This window comes from Opisthocomus hoazin, chromosome 5, assembly GCF_030867145.1.
Source record: "Opisthocomus hoazin isolate bOpiHoa1 chromosome 5, bOpiHoa1.hap1, whole genome shotgun sequence".
NCBI classification, from domain to species: domain Eukaryota; kingdom Metazoa; phylum Chordata; class Aves; order Opisthocomiformes; family Opisthocomidae; genus Opisthocomus; species Opisthocomus hoazin.
Genome location: NC_134418.1, coordinates 41,725,052 through 41,742,317, shown reverse-complemented (window position 1 = coordinate 41,742,317; position 17,266 = coordinate 41,725,052). Strand labels below are relative to the sequence as shown.

Here is a 17,266-nt window from a genome sequence, read left to right as displayed (position 1 = left end):
GATTTGAAGGATTTCTTTGAGAAAGAAGAGCTGGTAGTTCTGACCCAGATGTGTTTCTTTTGGAAAAAAACCCAGAAAATAATGAATCTTTGTGTTGATTTTCAAAACACCTTTTCCTTAGAGGTGATTGCAATAGTCCTTCAAGACTGTGCTTGTGGTCTCTTCTGGGACCCCAGAATCCCTCATTCTGTCTCTCCTTTCTCCCACCTGATGGGGTGACCTTCACAACAAAGTTCTCTAAAAGTGTAAACCTTTGCATGTCTTCAAAAGCAATCTTAATATTATCAGCTGGAGGGAACCAGCCATGAAGCAGGAGCTCTCAGATCCTCTCAGAGGAAAAGCACATACTGTGTCTTTCCAACTGCAGCTTTCAAACTTGGAATTAAAGGACCAAACATTGGTTTCAGATCTGAATCTCTTCTTGGTGTGATGCAGATATCAATAACATCAAGCAATGACATCGAGTGGAAAGAGGCTAGAGTAACGCTTGAAGTGTCTGCATTTTGTTCCTAACTGAAACATTTGCCTGCAGTGTGGTTTTGGATTAATTCACTGTGCCTCCGTTCCTCATCTTTAAAACAGAGATAATTCTGCTTTTCTGCTTTGCTGACTGGGAGGACATGCTGTATAAAAGTTCAGCATTATTATTTATTTGTGTGTTATTATTCGGTCTTTTATCTAAGATGTCAGGGGTTTTGTACTGTGCAGTACTATTTGTGCTATACTAACAGTACAAATTCATACTGTTCCTATTTCTATGTCATATTCTGCCCTCATGTATCCCTGAATAGTGAGAGAGATAATTGGCATATGGTAAGGTGTGCGAGGGAAGAACTGAGCAGAGGAGGAGAGGGCAGAATCTCACATCCTAGACCTTTTGGCACCCAGGGAAAGAAGTCTAACCACCTCCAGTTGGGCAGTCATTGAGTGCCAGGAGGTATATTGGAGATGCCACTGTGATTGCTCTCCTGTTAGAGAGCTGAATCACCTGCATCTGTCATCTGCCTTGTTGCTGGTCCAAGCACTGATAGTTGCTGCCTTCCAATTGGGCTCAGCTTGAAAGTCAATATGGGTAGGCAGATCCAATGGGCCATATTTCTTGCATGGGAAGCATGGGGACCACAATCTCTTGGCATCCCCAAGAGACTCGTCCCTCAAATGGTTTCCAACCTCTTCATTATAAATCTATTTTCTTTCTGTAGATGGTTTTGTTTAGATGATATGTTACTTTTTTACTGGTAATTTCTAATTATGATATTTTGGGATCACTAAATGTGTGTTCACCTTCATTAGTGGCTGCTTCTCATGTTATTTGTTTCATGTTCAGGGAATAGCAACCAGATTGCAAAATAATGAGCTACCTTGTGTATTTCAGAAACATACCCCTCGCAATATGCATTTCAATGATTATCGTCACAGTTGGCTATGTGTTAACAAACGTGGCTTATTTCACTACAATCAGTGCTGGGGAATTGCTGCTTTCAAAAGCTGTAGCAGTGGTAAGTTACAGAAGAAAAACACAAAGCTATATCCCTGCTGCAGTTGTGTTTGTTGATACATTCTTATTTCCAGGGGGAAAAATTGGAGGGATGCATCCAGTCGGACTTTTCTATGGCTCCTCTATTACACCACATATTAGCATCCCAGTGAACTTAGTCTGATTTTTGACTGATGAGTGGGATTGCATTTAAGGCCATCGATAGCATTTGTAATGTCGTGTTAGACTGTATTTATTTACCTGATATAACAAAGTCAATAGGACTTAAACTTTATAGCCAAGTATCTGCTTGAAAAATTCTGTGCTAAATTGTAGGCCAGACTCCTGGGAAGCAGAAAACACAGATATATGTGGAAGTGAGAGCTCTGAACTATTTTTTTTTTGGTAGCAAGAAGTGGTAACGCTGTCTCTGCACAACGTGAGTCCCTAGTTACTTACGAAGGGGGTTGCTGTCAATACTGGAGTTCATTTGGGAAGGATTTGCAGGGCAACCTGTTTTGGAAATACTGCTTTGATTGTTCTTGCTGTATTGTGGTGATGATGCTGATTTTTATATTTATGGTATCTGACTCGTGATGAGAAAATACAAATTTTCGTTTACTTTCCAGTAGTGACATGGCCTGTGGCTATCTCAATTTATGTGGCATTTGAAAAATGACCAAATTCTGTAGCTCATGGAAGATTTACAAACAAAACATTTTGCAAACCCAAAGAAAATTGTACATGTCTCCTGTGGTGCCCAAAACTCCAATTAAGGCTCTTCTGGTAACCTAGAACAATAAAGTGTGAATGAATGGACTATACGAATGGGTAGCATCAGCTAAGTAAGATGAAGGCTGTAAAAAAAAAAAAAAGTATTAGGTATGCAGATCAGACTTTGATCCATGCAGACTGGGTCTTCTTTTATGGAGTCATAATGGTCTAAAATGACATAAACCAGGGCCTGATTCCACCTCTACAGCACTGCCTCAATTGGCGAGCTTCCATGCACAGTTGGGAGTAAGTTGGGAGACCTCATCTGCAGTAGCCTTGGTGTCACAGGATGAGAGGTAACAAATGCACAGAACAACTTTCAGTAAAGGATGCAGAGAAAGGGGCATAGATAAAACTTACCATAGTTATTCGTAATTTGTTATTAGAGTAAAGTTAGTTTCATGTTTTTTGAAAAATCACTATGTATTTCTCTCTCCTCTAACAGACCTTTGCGGAACGACTAATGGGAAACTTTTCTTTAGCTGTACCAGTACTTGTTGCTCTCTCCTGCTTTGGGTCTATGAATGGCGGCGTTTTTGCAGTCTCCAGGTGAGCGTTGCTAATATTACTGGCAGTGAAGGGGGTGGGAAATACACTGAAAGTGAGGAAGCAAGAGGAAGGGAGAGTAGGATTCATTCCTTTAGCAGCAAATAAAAAATGAGTATAATATTTACCAGGTATGGGGCTTTTTCTCACTTTGTTCCTGTTGAGTTTAGTAACTTACTGTTAAAACCCTTTGAATGGTTTGGAAATGGGTCCCTCTGAGCATAGCACTTAATGGCTGCTTTGTTTCATGTGAAGGAGGGAAATTGGAGGGAAAATATTAACTAATTCCAAACACTGATCAGAGTGTAAGGTAAGGAGGGGACACCTTCAGAGATGACTTTGATTCTGTGTATGGGCTGCTTCTGCTAGTCTTTTCATTCAGAATACCTCAAACAAGCCTAAGAAGTGCTGCTGTGCTCTGTGACTTTCATGAGCTACTTTGCCTAGTCACAGTAATGAGCACATTTAAAGTCTGTCCACATTTGTTTCCCACCAGGATGTTCTTCGTTGCATCCCGCGAGGGTCACCTTCCGGAAATTCTCTCCATGATTCATGTCCGCAAGCACACTCCTCTGCCAGCTGTCATTGTTTTGGTAAATCATACAAACAAATGTTCCTGCACAAGAATTCCTATTACAGGCTTGCTCTGGAGGATTTGAACAGAATTTGGGCACTGCTTGAGTCTCATTTATTAATGTGTATGTGGGCTTTGGGCAGGGCAAAGGACAGTAAAGAGAGGAATGAGATTTGGGAGTTGTTCTTATTCTATCATCTCCTTGCTATCTTGTCAGTAGCACTTGACTGCCTATCAGTGCAGCCTAATTCATGTCTTCTTGCCCTTTATTTCTAAGAATCATCTAGTGATGAGCTAGTTCCCTTTCAGAGAAACAAATTCCAGTTAAACAAACAAACAAAAAAGGGATTCATTTAACTGAAAGTACAGCTAAACACCAGCGTCTGGGAGCACCCTAAAGGCTCATTATACCACCTTCTAGTGAAAAATGCCAACAATTATGCACTAAGATAATGGAAGAGGAACCCTCAGCAGTGCAGTGTAGTGGTGATTAAAAAATGAGAGAATGTGTGCCTGGGCAATAGTCTGTGAATTGTCTGAGGAAAAAACCACCAGTACTATAGTAGAAATCCTGTTACTGACTTCTAAAATAGTGGCAGAGCTAAATGTTGACCATGTGTTTACATTGCAGACTAATTTGTATGGTAAAATGTTAGGACAAAATGTCAAAATACTGACCTCAAAACTCAGTTTGCATAGTGCCCAGAAGATTTCCACTTAACTTGCAGTCTTTGTAACCGTGGGTGTTCAGCCCCTCTTTTGAGACCACTGACTGTAATCTATCTGGACAGACCTTTGCATCTGTGGGGAGTTCTTGCCACAGCAGACGACGTGTGTGCGGCTATGAGTGTGTGCTAGTAAGATCAGATGCTTGTACTGGAATTTAAATCAATTTTTGCTATAGATGACTGTAAGCTGACTTCTGAAGTGCCAGCTGAATTGTTGAATTCTATATGTGCACATACAACTGTAGGCATCCAAATTTTGGAAATTAGTCAATGTGATGATGTTGAAAAGTTTTAATGGAATTCGTTTTACATAAATGTTTCCTTTGCATTTTGTTTTTCTGGACTGAAGTATTCATACCTTTCAGGTAAATTGCATTGATTTTTTTCTGTGGAATGAAATGCACATAATGTACTCCCATATTTTTTTTTCTGAAATATGTTTTCTGTTGTTGCATCTGGTCCTGTTACACCAGCATTGATTTCCTTTGAAAAAGTCAGATTCTCATATGGAGATGGCTTTCCTTCAGAGATTGTATCTTTTTTCTTACCTTATTGCAACTAGAGTAGTTGCAGGGTATATTCTGCATCAACAGTCTGCATTTTAGCATTTTCCTGTTGTATTTCTCCTGCCAAGGTCTACTCACTGTAAGAAGGGAAAGAGCTCCTGAGGCGAAACAGAGAAAATGAGCATGTCCAGTGTTTGAGGCTTGTTAAATAAAAAAGTGGTTTTAGGAATTAAGAAATCTGTTTATGTATGTGTGTCCTGGTGTTTGAAAGCTGTGTGCGTAAGAACTCCAAGAAATCATGCAATCTGATTGTAACCCTACTTTTTTTTTTTTGCTTGATAGCTGTCCTTCAGTGTCTGTGGCCCTTTCTTGCATTATCATGCTTATACCTGAGATTTTAAATTGTTAAGGACTGAGTCTATATAGAAGAATTCCTGCCCAGTATAATTCAGTGGTAGAATTTCCTTTGGCCTTTACAGAGAGGGAGTTCGCTTAATATCTGTGTGTAAAGAACCAAGCACTTTGTAAGTCATTAGAGGTTGGAACCAGAGACCCATATTTGAAATATTCATCCTTCTGGTTCAAATCCATGCTGTCTTCACTGCTTGAAATAAAAAAAAAAATGAGAGGCTGTGAGTCTAGATAACCAATACAAGTTAGTTTTCCTCACATGAAGATTTAGCCCAGTGTTTTACTGCATGTGTGGTTGATTTCACCTGTTGCCTCGTTATAAACCCAGAGAGGCTGTCGCTGCCAGGATCCCCCTCTCGCTGAACAGTAAGGGCTACAGTGGAGCTGGCTCATTCCTTCATCCCCAAATGCAAGGCCTGTGTCATCGCAGGCACAGGGTGTCTCACGCGGGAAGCACGGGCTATGCTGCAGATCTGTATGTGCACATACAACTGTAGGCTTATTGTTGTATTACATACAACTGTAGCTTATTGATCCAAGCTACAAATATTCTGCTTTTGTTCAGAGGCTGCCCTGAAATAGATCCCTGTAGCCTACCCTAATCATCTAACCCAAGGTGCAACACTCTAGTTGATACATAAGCTTTTGCCTTTGCCTTGTATCTGAGAACAGCTTTTTAATGAGGAAGTGTATTTACGCTAGTGTCCGCCCTCCTCCTTGCTGTTCAGTAGCCACCTGAGTGACAGCTAAATGCTTCGCTCTGCTTAGAAATGTTTGCATTTCTGATGTGCGGTAAGTCTACACCCTGCAAGCCTGAAAGGCATACTGCAAATGCAAGCTGGTGGCAACCCGGTGTGCCCAGCTGGCATCCCATGGTGTGCAGCTATCCCTTACCATGCCCTCTCTGCTGAGTTCGCCTGTTGCAGCCTGGGGGACTATAAGACTTGTTCTTTCCACAAAACACCTAGAAACATTTGCTTTCATATGATCAGATGTGACCGGAATTTAATTGCTTTTATCATTTGCATCGGTGATGAGTGAGTAAAACTGCAGTGGGCTGATATATTTGTCAGGTCCCATGAGAATGGTGCCCAGGATGCTGAAGGATTTTGGTGATGCAGCAGGCTGTGTGCCTGTGTATTTGTCTGGGTCACAGAGGACAGATACGTATTGATCATGTGTGGCCACCCGGGACAGATGTATATTGATGGAACGTGATCTCAGGGGACAGCTAAGCATTGATCACACACCTGACTGCATGACAAAGGCAGGCCTGAATTCTGTGGCCCTCAGGTGCCTCCATGAAAGGTTGCGTTGCTTGTCCCCATGGAAAAATTTGACATCATTGCTGTAAAATACTAGAGATCACTTCACTAAACCCCTCTTATGCTCTGAATTTCTTTTGCAGCATCCTCTCACAATGATAATGTTATTCAACGGGGATCTCTACAGCCTTCTGAATTTCCTCAGTTTTGCCAGGTGGCTTTTTATTGGACTAGTAGTTGCTGGGTTGATTTATCTCCGATATAAACGTCCTGATATGCCTCGTCCTTTCAAGGTAACCTCTGCTCTCTGCTGTTTTACATGAATCCTTCTGCCTCCTATCTATTGTGTAGTAAGACGGTAAGGGAGCATTTTCTGATGTAGAAAGCTAACCTCTTTTTCAAGAAACACAGAGTTAACAGAAAAGAGTTTTTTTGCATTGTAGGGTCTCCGAGTGCTTTCCTGCAAGCTCCCCAGCGCTACCCCAAGCTGCAGCCCCTTCTGAAAGATAATTCTTGCCTGTTCCTGGTGCCTGGGGGGCAGCGACGGAAGCTGCTGTGCCAAAGTGAAGGTGTTTGCTCAGTTTTGTCTGTCAGTCACGTTGAGGCAGCATGATGCAAGCTGTGTGAAAATATCTCTAGTCCTGTGTAGTTACGTAGGCTTCATACTGCAAATATACAGCCAGTCCTCTGTTTAATGTCTTCTTTGATAAAGGCCTGAATAATTTTGTCACCGGAGTTCATGTCAAGTGTAAGCATTAATATGAAACATTTATTTCTTTGCCTATCCAATATCAAATGTGCCAATTTGGTGTGCAAATAAGTTGTTAGTGCTATTATTATAATATTTGGGTCTTGCAGTGGATTTGCAGGCGCAGTTATTGTGAAAGCAGAAAGAAAATGCTAATAATCTGGCCCATTGAACAGTAGCTGGTTTGGCCTTAGTTCTGCCACTCTTCTTGCTTAGTTTAAGTAACATTACAAAGTAAGTTGTGCCATTGAGTATACAGAAAGATAACATCCATCATGAAAAAAATGGAGGAATATATCCCTATTTGTGTATTGCCAAGAAGCCTATTTTGTGAAGAACTAAGAATGTGCGCTGTTGCATTCTTGTAGGTATATCTGTAAATAAGAAGGTCAGCAGCACAACCTATTTTGCTTTGATTAAAAAAAATTGCTCTGACAGTGCACAAAAGAGGAACAGTAATGCTTCAAGGCATGAAAGGAAGAGAATAATCTCCAAGGAATTCTCCGATTCTCCATTACACTGAGCATCTCAAGCTGTGCCTGTAGGTGTTTCATTCGGAGAGGTGCTAACATACTGACTGTAGTTTTGCTCTTGGAAATGGAGACTTCATTGGATATTGTTATTTTTTTTGTACTTTCAACAGTGACACTGATATTGCTATCAGTCGTACAGTCAGAAAGTTCTTTTTCAGTACCTATCTGTTGCATAATGCTATCAAATATCTTTATCACTAGTCAAATTGGTGTTTAATTTGCTCTCTTCCTGCCAGATTTTGATTTTTACCTTAGGAAGGAAATCAATATGTTCTTAATAGTTTTAAAAGGTGACTTGAGCTCCTGGTTGTGTTTTAAAATGTTTTCTAATAGGTAATTATCAAAGAGGAAATCTTTACTGCCGTTAGTGTTGCTTACTGAGGATTAGAGGAAGGACTTTTGCAGTGTAACTTATTTACAGCCCTTACATTTTAAGGGACATAAAGAACTGTAGTGTTTTAGTGTGTAATTAAGATACTTCCACGGTACTTATTGCACAGCACTCTGCGTAGCTTGGTTTCTGCAGTCACTGACATTTCATGCACATGTTGTAGACACCTGTATTTCTCCAGAGCTATCCTGTACTGCTGGGTTATATCCAATATACGTTTCATGAAACATTAAATGCAATAGTCATTCAACAACAAGGTTGATGTAAAGTAATGGTTCTTTGTGTGGTTACATTTCAGGTGCCTCTATTTATTCCAGCGTTGTTTTCCTTCACCTGCCTCTTCATGGTTGCACTGTCACTTTACTCTGATCCAGTGAATACAGGGATTGGATTTGCAATAACCCTGACTGGAGTTCCTGCCTACTACCTCTTTATTGTATGGGACAAGAAGCCAAAGTGGTTCAGAAAGCTCCTGTGTAAGTCCTGGTGGGAATCCTCTCCACTGTGCTGACTCTGGGAATTTCTCAGGGCTCCCCATGTTGCGAAACCCTTCCAATCGATCCTCTCGGCTGCTCTCAGCTGGGGATGACAATGCAAGTTTCTTTTCAGTGCATGCTCTAGCATTGCTTTGCTGGCTACAATCAATGTCCGTTAACTAACGAGATACGTTTACAGCAAGCCTATTCTTCTGCTAGTGACTGACTTCAAATGACTAGATGCCTCTCCCCCTGCCTCCTTCTCCCCTCCCTCCCCTACAAACATTGATTCCTTTTAAATCCCCCATCTCCCTCCCCTGGCTGTTGGCCTATGCTAATAGACAAAGAATTTCACTCCTAGGACAACCGGTTTGGGAACTTAAACATCATAGTTGTGATGACAGGATGAGCTCAGTGCTCCCTGCTGAGACCACGTGTCTGTGGAGTATTTGGAATGGGACAGGGTCCGTTGGGCTTGGCATGGGGAGATTGTCCTTAGTGGTGGCTCCCAACAAAATGATAGCAAAACATACCGTGCCTGACACACCTCTGTGGAAATTGTTTCTGTGCTTCATGAGAAACAACTTCTGAGTGGCTTGGCTGTAGTATTTCACACCTCAAATACACTGAGAATCATTTTTATACCATTTCTGAAATTTTTTGAAAGCATTTGTGGAAGTTATGACATGTTGTAGAAGGGTTATTTGGAGTATTTCAGTTGGTAAGAAGTCAATATCATATACTACAGCTCCCCACTCTTCTCTTTTTTTGTTACTGAGCATGATAGGAGGTTTCCAAACTGGAGGCCATTTCAAAACATGAAACAAGAATATAGGCAAAACATGTGAGCAATGAAGGATAATTTATTAAGCAAAACTAAATTAAATCTCTTCTGCTGCAAAAGAAAAACTCAACCCATTAAAGTTTTCAGCTAAAAATGTTTTATCAGTATAGGTACTAAATAAAAATACATACTGTCTTCCGTGCCTCAGCCTTAAGGGATGATTTAAAATGAGCTGCTCACAATAAAAGAATAGGTTTTTTATATGAATGTTCTTGTCCTGTAACCTTTTATATGTATTTTCTCTATCTAAATCTAGGTTATAGGTTTATCCTATCTGTTATAGGGTCTGTGAATTTCCCTCTCAATTCATGCTGGGAACTACTAACAGAAAAAGATGTTAGCTTAGGGCTAGCACAGTCTGGTCGTCTTAATTTTATATCCATAAAGCTATATATTACTTGCAATGTCCTCGGAATGGGTAGAAAGCTCCAGTGCAAGTGAAAACAGTTGTATACAAAAGGACATTCTATTAAAATGTTGGGTTTTTGTCTGTTTGTAATTTCTCAGGCTTGACATATAGGGACTAGGATATTTTCCCTTATCAAATCCAGGATATTTTTGGCATTTTCTGTGGAGTCTCAGAGGTTTTGAAATACAGTTACTTGAATCTCTGGCCACAGGATGCCAGTGTTGAACTACATTACTTGGGTGAGAGAAAAAATATTCTCTTTAAGGTAGACTGGGTAGATGTGAAGCTTTTCCTGCCAGCTGTGACAATGAAGGTGAATCTTCTAGCTTTTCAGATAACACAAAATTCTCCTCCTAGAAAGAAGGCCTGGTGCCTGTGTAATACCTACGGATGGACACGGTGTACTGGCTCAGAGGGGAAAGCAGTGGACACCAGTCAGTGGGTGAAACAGTTTGCTTTGTAATTATTATTCCCAAAAGAACAACAGTAATGACAGAAAACTGATGCTGACAGTTTTGGGGTGGAGCAGAGTGGAGATTTACTTGTTAAATAAAAAGATGTTTGTTTTTTTTTCCTTCAGAAGCAGCAACAAACCTTCTGTGTGGAGTCATTAAGGTGGCATTATTCTGTGAGTGTTAAGGGAGCTCCAGTGTACAGCCTGAGAGCATTTTTCAAAGGCATTGAATGAGGATAAATTCACTTAAGGTACCTCTGTGAGATACAGAAAAGTCAAGTCATTTGGCAGCTGCAAGCTTGATATTCTAACCTTGAAACAATATGCATTAGGTGTACATAGGCATGAAAGAGTAATTCCAGACATGAAGTAAATTAACAACATGAAAAAATGTGATTGTCATTAAAGAGGTAGATTTTTTCCAGATTAACTGGGCAACTTTTTTTGAGAAGATAACAGATTTTTCTAGGCGAAGGAGAGTGATAGATCCAATCTACTTAGACTTCAGCAAAGTATTTTGTGTAGTAACCCAGGGGGAATCAAAGCCGGTTAGTCCGAACGCAGCACCGTGCTAACAAGACTATTCCCAGGCTGCTTCATCTGCGCAGCTCAGCGCATGAGCAGCATGTTGAGGGGCTCTCTTGACCCCTCTGCAAAGGCATCGTCTTGGGGAACTGGTCTTGTGCAGCTCCCCAGACGTGCTTTGGTGATGAGAGATGACTGCTCCTCATAAAACCTATGTGGAACATGTGCTATTTAGGTAAAGGACAGCACTGGGGCAAAATCACATGGATACAGACCAGCCCTGCATAAGACTCGACTGGATATGCAGAATAGGTTTAGTAAGGATCAGAGAGGGATGTTGAGCAGCTAGAATGAGTAGTCGGATATAAGACCCAGCCTGAAGATGAGTACGTTTACGAAAGGGGTTTCAGTCTGATTACAGTAGCAGAGTCCTTGAATGGATTACCTAAAAAATCCTCTCCAAGGCTGAATGTCTTTGTTCTGTTCGTTTTGACTGTCCCTAATGGCATTTACATTACCCATTTTCCTTACCAAATTGCTGTATTGAACAAAAAGTAACTTCACAGTTGTGGGGTTAATAGGGTCTGGGTGGTATTTTGCAGTGAGAATAACATTTTGTTCTCTCCTCATCCACAGAAATTTTGCTGTAGCACCAGATGTGCTGGGACAAATAATTTTCAGCTAGAACAGGCTTCATTTGACCTCTGCTTTCTTGCTTTTCGTAGTACTAATGTGAAAATGAAAAGAGTCAAGCCTAGAAAATCCTACAAATCCTACAAAGCAGATCAGTGTGTAAAAGCAGGCGTCACCAGCACCAGAGCACTTCCGTTTGGGCTTCCTCAGTTGAAAACCCAATCTTAGACTCATATTTAGAGCATCTATTTCTTTATGGTGCATAGAATTGCAAGTAGCTGAAAAGTTGAATCCTGCTTTCTTCATAGCCTGAGTCCATGCTGGAAAAGAGATCTGTTTATATAACAAAATGTCTCTTTCAGGGTTATTTACAAGCACCAGCGGATGACACTTGCTCGCTCAGGACATAGCCTTCTATGCTCAGTTTGCTTCTTTTCATCGAGTTTGTGATGTTGGGATCTGCAGGAAATCATCTCAGACTTTTGCTGTTGCAGATTTCATGTCCAGTTTTATATATATGCAGTAAATTCCTGCTTTCTTTCCTCACACAATCTTTACGGGGTGCTTATATAAATACCAGCTCTGTGTTTTTCATAAGATTGCCCCCTGGGATCTATTTACAGTGAATTCTCCTCTTGAAAGTGAAAATTATGGTTTAAAATGTGCGTGTGGGAGGAAGTTGTCTTTACTGTCATGATGTGTTAAGCTGTCTTGTTACAAATGTGAAGCTAGTCCTGTAACTCTGGGTACTGCTCAAAGCGGACAATATAGAGATACTGACTGGAGACAGACTGGAAGATTTTTTGGGGAAAATACTCCTTACACAGTCTTGTCTGGAGTATATTGCAACCGAAAACACCAAGCAAGCATCTCAAGCCTCTCCCCCCCCCCCCCCCCCCCCCCCCCCCAACTTGTCTGATTGCTTCTCCATGGCTTCGTTCCAGCACAGAGCAAAACTACCCTGTCAAAATGGAAGAGTGGCAGCCACCGCCCACCACAGCGAGTGCAAGGTCTGGCTGCGGGTCGCTCTGCCCAGTTTGTCGAACAGGACGTTAAAATCACAGCTGGCTCATGAGATGCCCGGGCTTTCCGTCTGCTGCCGTGCCCTTTTCCAAGAGCTATTACACCATAGCTCAGCTTGACAGAAAGACTGTTTTATTTCTTCTTCCTTTGCTCAGCCTCAAACCTGGCAGGGACAGGATGGCAGGGGCAAAGCCCTGCTGGCTTCCTGCTGCTGGCTTTCCTCCTGCCCTTCACCCCGGCTGTGCTCAGCCCAGCACTGAAGTCCCCGCTGCGGGTAGGGGAGGGAGACAGGAGGAAAATGCAGTCCCTGTTGACCCTCAGCTTCTCTGACCCCATCAGTTTACAGTCTAAGTGCAACCTGGCTTCGCACTGAACTGATGACCTCCAGAGAAGACCAAAAGATGGTAGAGTCTGCCTTAGACAGGAGAGCAGGAAAGTAGTTTCGGTTCATATCTTCTGTGAGTTGCACTCTTTTACCCTCGCTTTACACGGGTGTAAATGCCAGCAAGTTGTGCTAGACAAGGAAAATCATAACTTTCTCTCACAACTCCTGCTTGTTTAAAATGGGTTACTAAAAAAAGTGACAAGCGAAAGGAGTGGTGAGAGAATGCTCTTTTACTATTCTATAGGTAAATTAACTGTGCTATTTATGAATCAGTACCCTAAAAATAAAACCACCAGAAGGAAATAAATGTCCAGAGTGACAAAAAGACAGCATGAAGTTGCTCTGGATGTGTGACATTCTTAGACCTGTGAAGCTTTGTATTCGTTGTTTCCTTTCATTTTATTTTATTTTTTATTTTTGCTTAGGCAGATCTTGGCACTGCTGAATTAACTTCTTTAAGCTCTTTCAGACTTTTATTTCAATATTGCAAGTTAGTTAAAGCTAAGCAGTTGTGCAGAGCAGTCATGCTTTAAGATTGCCTTTAAATGCATGCAGACCTTTATTGAACAAGTTTATACCTCCATGCACTTCCATTATTATTGTATATGCATAGCCTTGGATCAGAGGCAAAGAAAACAGTTAAAAAGACAAAAAATATGAAGAAGACATTTAAATGGTATATGCTCCTGGTATATATGACCGCTGTGAACAAGTGCAAGTAGGCTGTATAGCAGCTGAGATGATTTTCCTGGCTGCTTCTGCCTTCTCTGTCCCCACAAAAATTTCTCATGTGTATGCTTTTATCTTTGCAGACAGGGTAACTGTAACATTGCAAATCCTCTTGGAAGTCGTCCCATCAGAGGAAGACCAGAAATCATGATCTCCGTGTACAACTTTTGGCTTGGTGTTTCATTTCAACCTGAGGAAGAGGGTAGGGAGATTTCTCCCCCTACCTAACATTCTACAAACTGGAGGAACAAGTCATAGCTGAGATGGATACCGAGCGAGTCAGTTACCAGAACTGTATTTTACTAAGTTGCAAAATTTTCTTTTAAGGTGGTTGGTTTATACCTAGAAAGCAAGAACTTGTGCTACGAGGGAACTCATCTCTTCACTATTTCTTTTGTAACAGTGTCATATTTTAACAAATCGTAGGTTCGTCAAGCTAGGATTTTGGTTGCGTTGTCACTGAAAATAGGTTTAAGCAATGTGTAAGTAGCAGTCAGGTGTACTGTGAAGAATGTATCCTGATTGCTGTCCCTGGAGAACCCAGCTCTCGCCAGAGAAAGGGTGAGATAAAGCTGCTGAGTTTCACTTACTAATGTTCTTCCTGTCACTCCATTTGGCAGCCCGATTTGACTTCTTCTGGCTCACTCGGAGCACCAGCACACTGATGCAGAAGCACAGAGGTTTCCACACCTTTGTGGTGGCAAGTTCAAGGTTTCTTCATTCCAGACTTGTTGTACGATAGCCAACAGGAATATCTTCTGAGAATTAATATTTCTCCCAGTGGGGCAGGAAGATTTTTAGCCTGGAGGCAATTATTTCATACATGTTAAAGTTTCTACCAGTCTGAAAATGATTACTGTTTTTACTGATGTTTCTGTGTGGACATATGAGTAGGAGATAGGACAACTGAGTAATCATCTTCAAATGAGTCAAAACATTTGAATGCGACCTCCATTGCTATATGAGTATTTTCTATCCGGAAACATATGGACCTGCAGTTATCAGTCAGGCAAACCGTATTTTAAAGCTTTTTACTGTTGTCAGTGGCAATAAATGAATAATAATCACTGGTGGGACTACTGGATACACATGGCAATAAATGCAATACCTTTTTATGAATAAGGTAGAAGGCAAGCTACAACAGATTTGTTGATTTGAGTAGGATATGCACCTAATCTGTGGGTTTTTCATGCAAGTACTCTCCAATTAACAGGGTTTTGAAACATCAAGAGACAGTTGCTCTGACAATGTCTTCTTCCTGCTTTTATTTTATCAGAAACACAGAAAGACCATCAAACCTGATAAAATCAAATGAAACTCATCTTCAGAATGATGTTTGAGCTGAGATGTGGTTCAAATATGAGCTGAAGCTTTGCCTTTTTTTTTAAATAGTTGTAGATTAAGAAATTTTTTAAAGGTTAGAAATTCAGTTTTATATTGTTAGTTGAAGACTACTCAACCTTAAGATTAAGGTTTATTATCACTCTGTTAAGAATATAAAGCTTAAATATTGAATGCACTACTTTTTGAGCTGTTTGCTGTCAGCAAGTCATACGTTTCATGAAAACTTTTATGGAACTGAGCAACATTAAACTTCCTAAATTGGGAGAAAAGCACAACTAGTAGCCAGACCACTACAGTAAAGGGAGACTGTATATTGTATATGTGTTGTACATATCCAAAATATCTACCATTTTAAGGGTGTACAGTAAAATGTCTTAAATTTATACATGTTTTTCTTTCTTGTATTTCTATGGTGGTATTTCATAGACCTAGGGAAATGGGAGTAACTGATTGTGTAGAAGAGCAGTAATTTAAGACAGAAAACAGTTCGGAAACAATTTTTTTCTTTAAATGTTTTCTATTTATGGTAACTTAAAGTGTTATTTGAAACTTTTTCAGGCAAACATTTGGAGAGAGATTTTTATCTTGACAGTGAATGTGTTTGATTAGTATTTACATTTGGGTCAGAAGTCTGCTTTCGAGGCTATCTCCCGCCATCCCAGTTCACCAGGGTTTGGCCTGTGTCATTGTGGAGCATCTTCAAAGTACATGAACTGCATTTCTCTCTGATAAAAATAAACTGCTTGATGCCCTCCAGAAGCACACCTAACATACTCCTCCGCTAATGGATGCTGGGTGCGTGGCATCCCACCGGAGCTAGTCCAAAGCAAAACCTCCTGATCACTGACAGTGAACAACAACTCTTTCATTCCATGTATTCACTCCTCTTGTGCCACATTACTTGAAAGTTTAAATGTGGGCAGTGTTAACTTGTAGAAATAAATGGGCTCTCTAAATATAACTGAATGGTGTTTTATTTTCCTGCCGTGGACTTCAAGCTTAGAAATGTTTTGAAGCCTGATTCAATGACCACATTTTACTAGGATTCTTTCATGTAGGGGGGTTAATTTGTTCCAAAGGAAATCATGAAATTATATATTTTGGGAATAAAAAAATTTTACCTGCAAAATAAAAACCTACCTTTTTCAAAATGCACAGGAATTCTAATTTCAGGTTTAGTTTCTTTAACACGTACAACCACAACAGACAATGTTGTAATTGGGTTTCCCCTGCATTATAACAGTTCGTATTAAGAACTTCTTCTACACATGGAAGTGATGCATATCCTCACAAATGGAGGAAAAGCAGGTTACAATTTTTTTTAAAAAAGCATTGAGTTATTTTTGAAGACTTTTAAAGTATTGTCTTAAGAGTCATGAAGAAAATTCTTCTAGAATAAAAGATAAACTTTATATATAATTTTTCTTAGTAGTGCCTGTGGTAGTCATACCAATGAGACTACTTCTGTGGAGACTGTTAGTGATCCTTAATTTTAATCTTTTTTTTAATTGCCCATCGCAAGTTTTTGTCAACTGGACTCTGTCAAAAGATTTCTTTCTTTTTGTTTAGGAGGGTGCAGCAGTTTTTCTTCTTTGACCTTGTTGCTCTTCTGAGGTATAGGCAGAAGTGTCACCCAAGGCAACATGAATGAACACTTTATCTGAGTAGTAAATACAGATGAGATTTAGTACAACACCTCTTAGAGAAACAGTTCAGCATCTGAAGCCTCTGAAGATGCTGACCTATCTTTGCAGCTCCTGATCTGGACTGCTATGTTGCCTAAGGCATGATTCTATCAGAGGGGCACGTTCTGGTTTCTGAAGCCTGCTCCTAGCTCTGCATGGGCACAGCATGGCTGACCTTTTCTCTGGTGCCAAGCGCTGCAGGTCTGTCCCTGCCATCCCCTCCCAGCGCAGGAGTCTGCCTCGGCTTTCGAGGGGCTATTGGATGGGAACCAGAGGGTCCCCTCTTCTTTCCCTATTGGATGGGAGCCAGAGGGTCCCCTCTTCTTTCCCTACATCAGCAATACATTCCTTGTCTGCACCTAGGGTTTTCACGATTCATTTCTGCTACTTCAGATAATCTCCTTTATACACATGAATCAAAGCAGGTGAGAGAGAACCTCATTTTTTAAACGAGGTGCCTGCGGTCTCATAAAATTGGAATTGTGTATGTTGTTTGAAATACTTCCAGATCCACCCTACAGAGCTTTTCACTGGTGTTGTGCCTTTTCTGTGTCGTTGTACATGGACATTTTTGTTATGAGACAAAGTACACCGAGGTCTTTGATGTGACTGGCAGCTGCAAAGTGGTAGGGGTGCTTTTTGTCATGATGGCGTGACGTTTGCAAAGCAGTAGTGCCAACACCCTGCCAATGGGCAACACCTTCTCATGGACACCACAGCCTCCAGCTGTGGCCAAGGAGCAAAGATGCTTTAGAGTGATGCCTGTCCCCAGCTCCTTCCCTTGTCAATCAGCTCCCAGGCTGCAG

The 17,266-nt window shown here is 40.9% G+C and overlaps 1 protein-coding gene across 1 annotated transcript in view; it reads left to right on the top strand.

Moving 5' to 3' along the window:
- SLC7A11 (solute carrier family 7 member 11) overlaps positions 1 to 13,671 on the top strand; it is a 58,289-nt gene extending 44,618 nt beyond the window's left edge. Inside the window, exons 7-12 of the mRNA XM_009942553.2 lie at positions 1,376 to 1,499; positions 2,697 to 2,800; positions 3,294 to 3,390; positions 6,425 to 6,574; positions 8,252 to 8,429; positions 13,515 to 13,671. Of these exons, the coding sequence (XP_009940855.1) occupies positions 1,376 to 1,499; positions 2,697 to 2,800; positions 3,294 to 3,390; positions 6,425 to 6,574; positions 8,252 to 8,429; positions 13,515 to 13,582 (721 nt within the window). The 3' untranslated portion in view covers positions 13,583 to 13,671. The remainder of the gene's footprint in view (positions 1 to 1,375; positions 1,500 to 2,696; positions 2,801 to 3,293; positions 3,391 to 6,424; positions 6,575 to 8,251; positions 8,430 to 13,514) is intronic.
- The last annotated feature ends 3,595 nt before the right edge of the window (positions 13,672 to 17,266 follow it).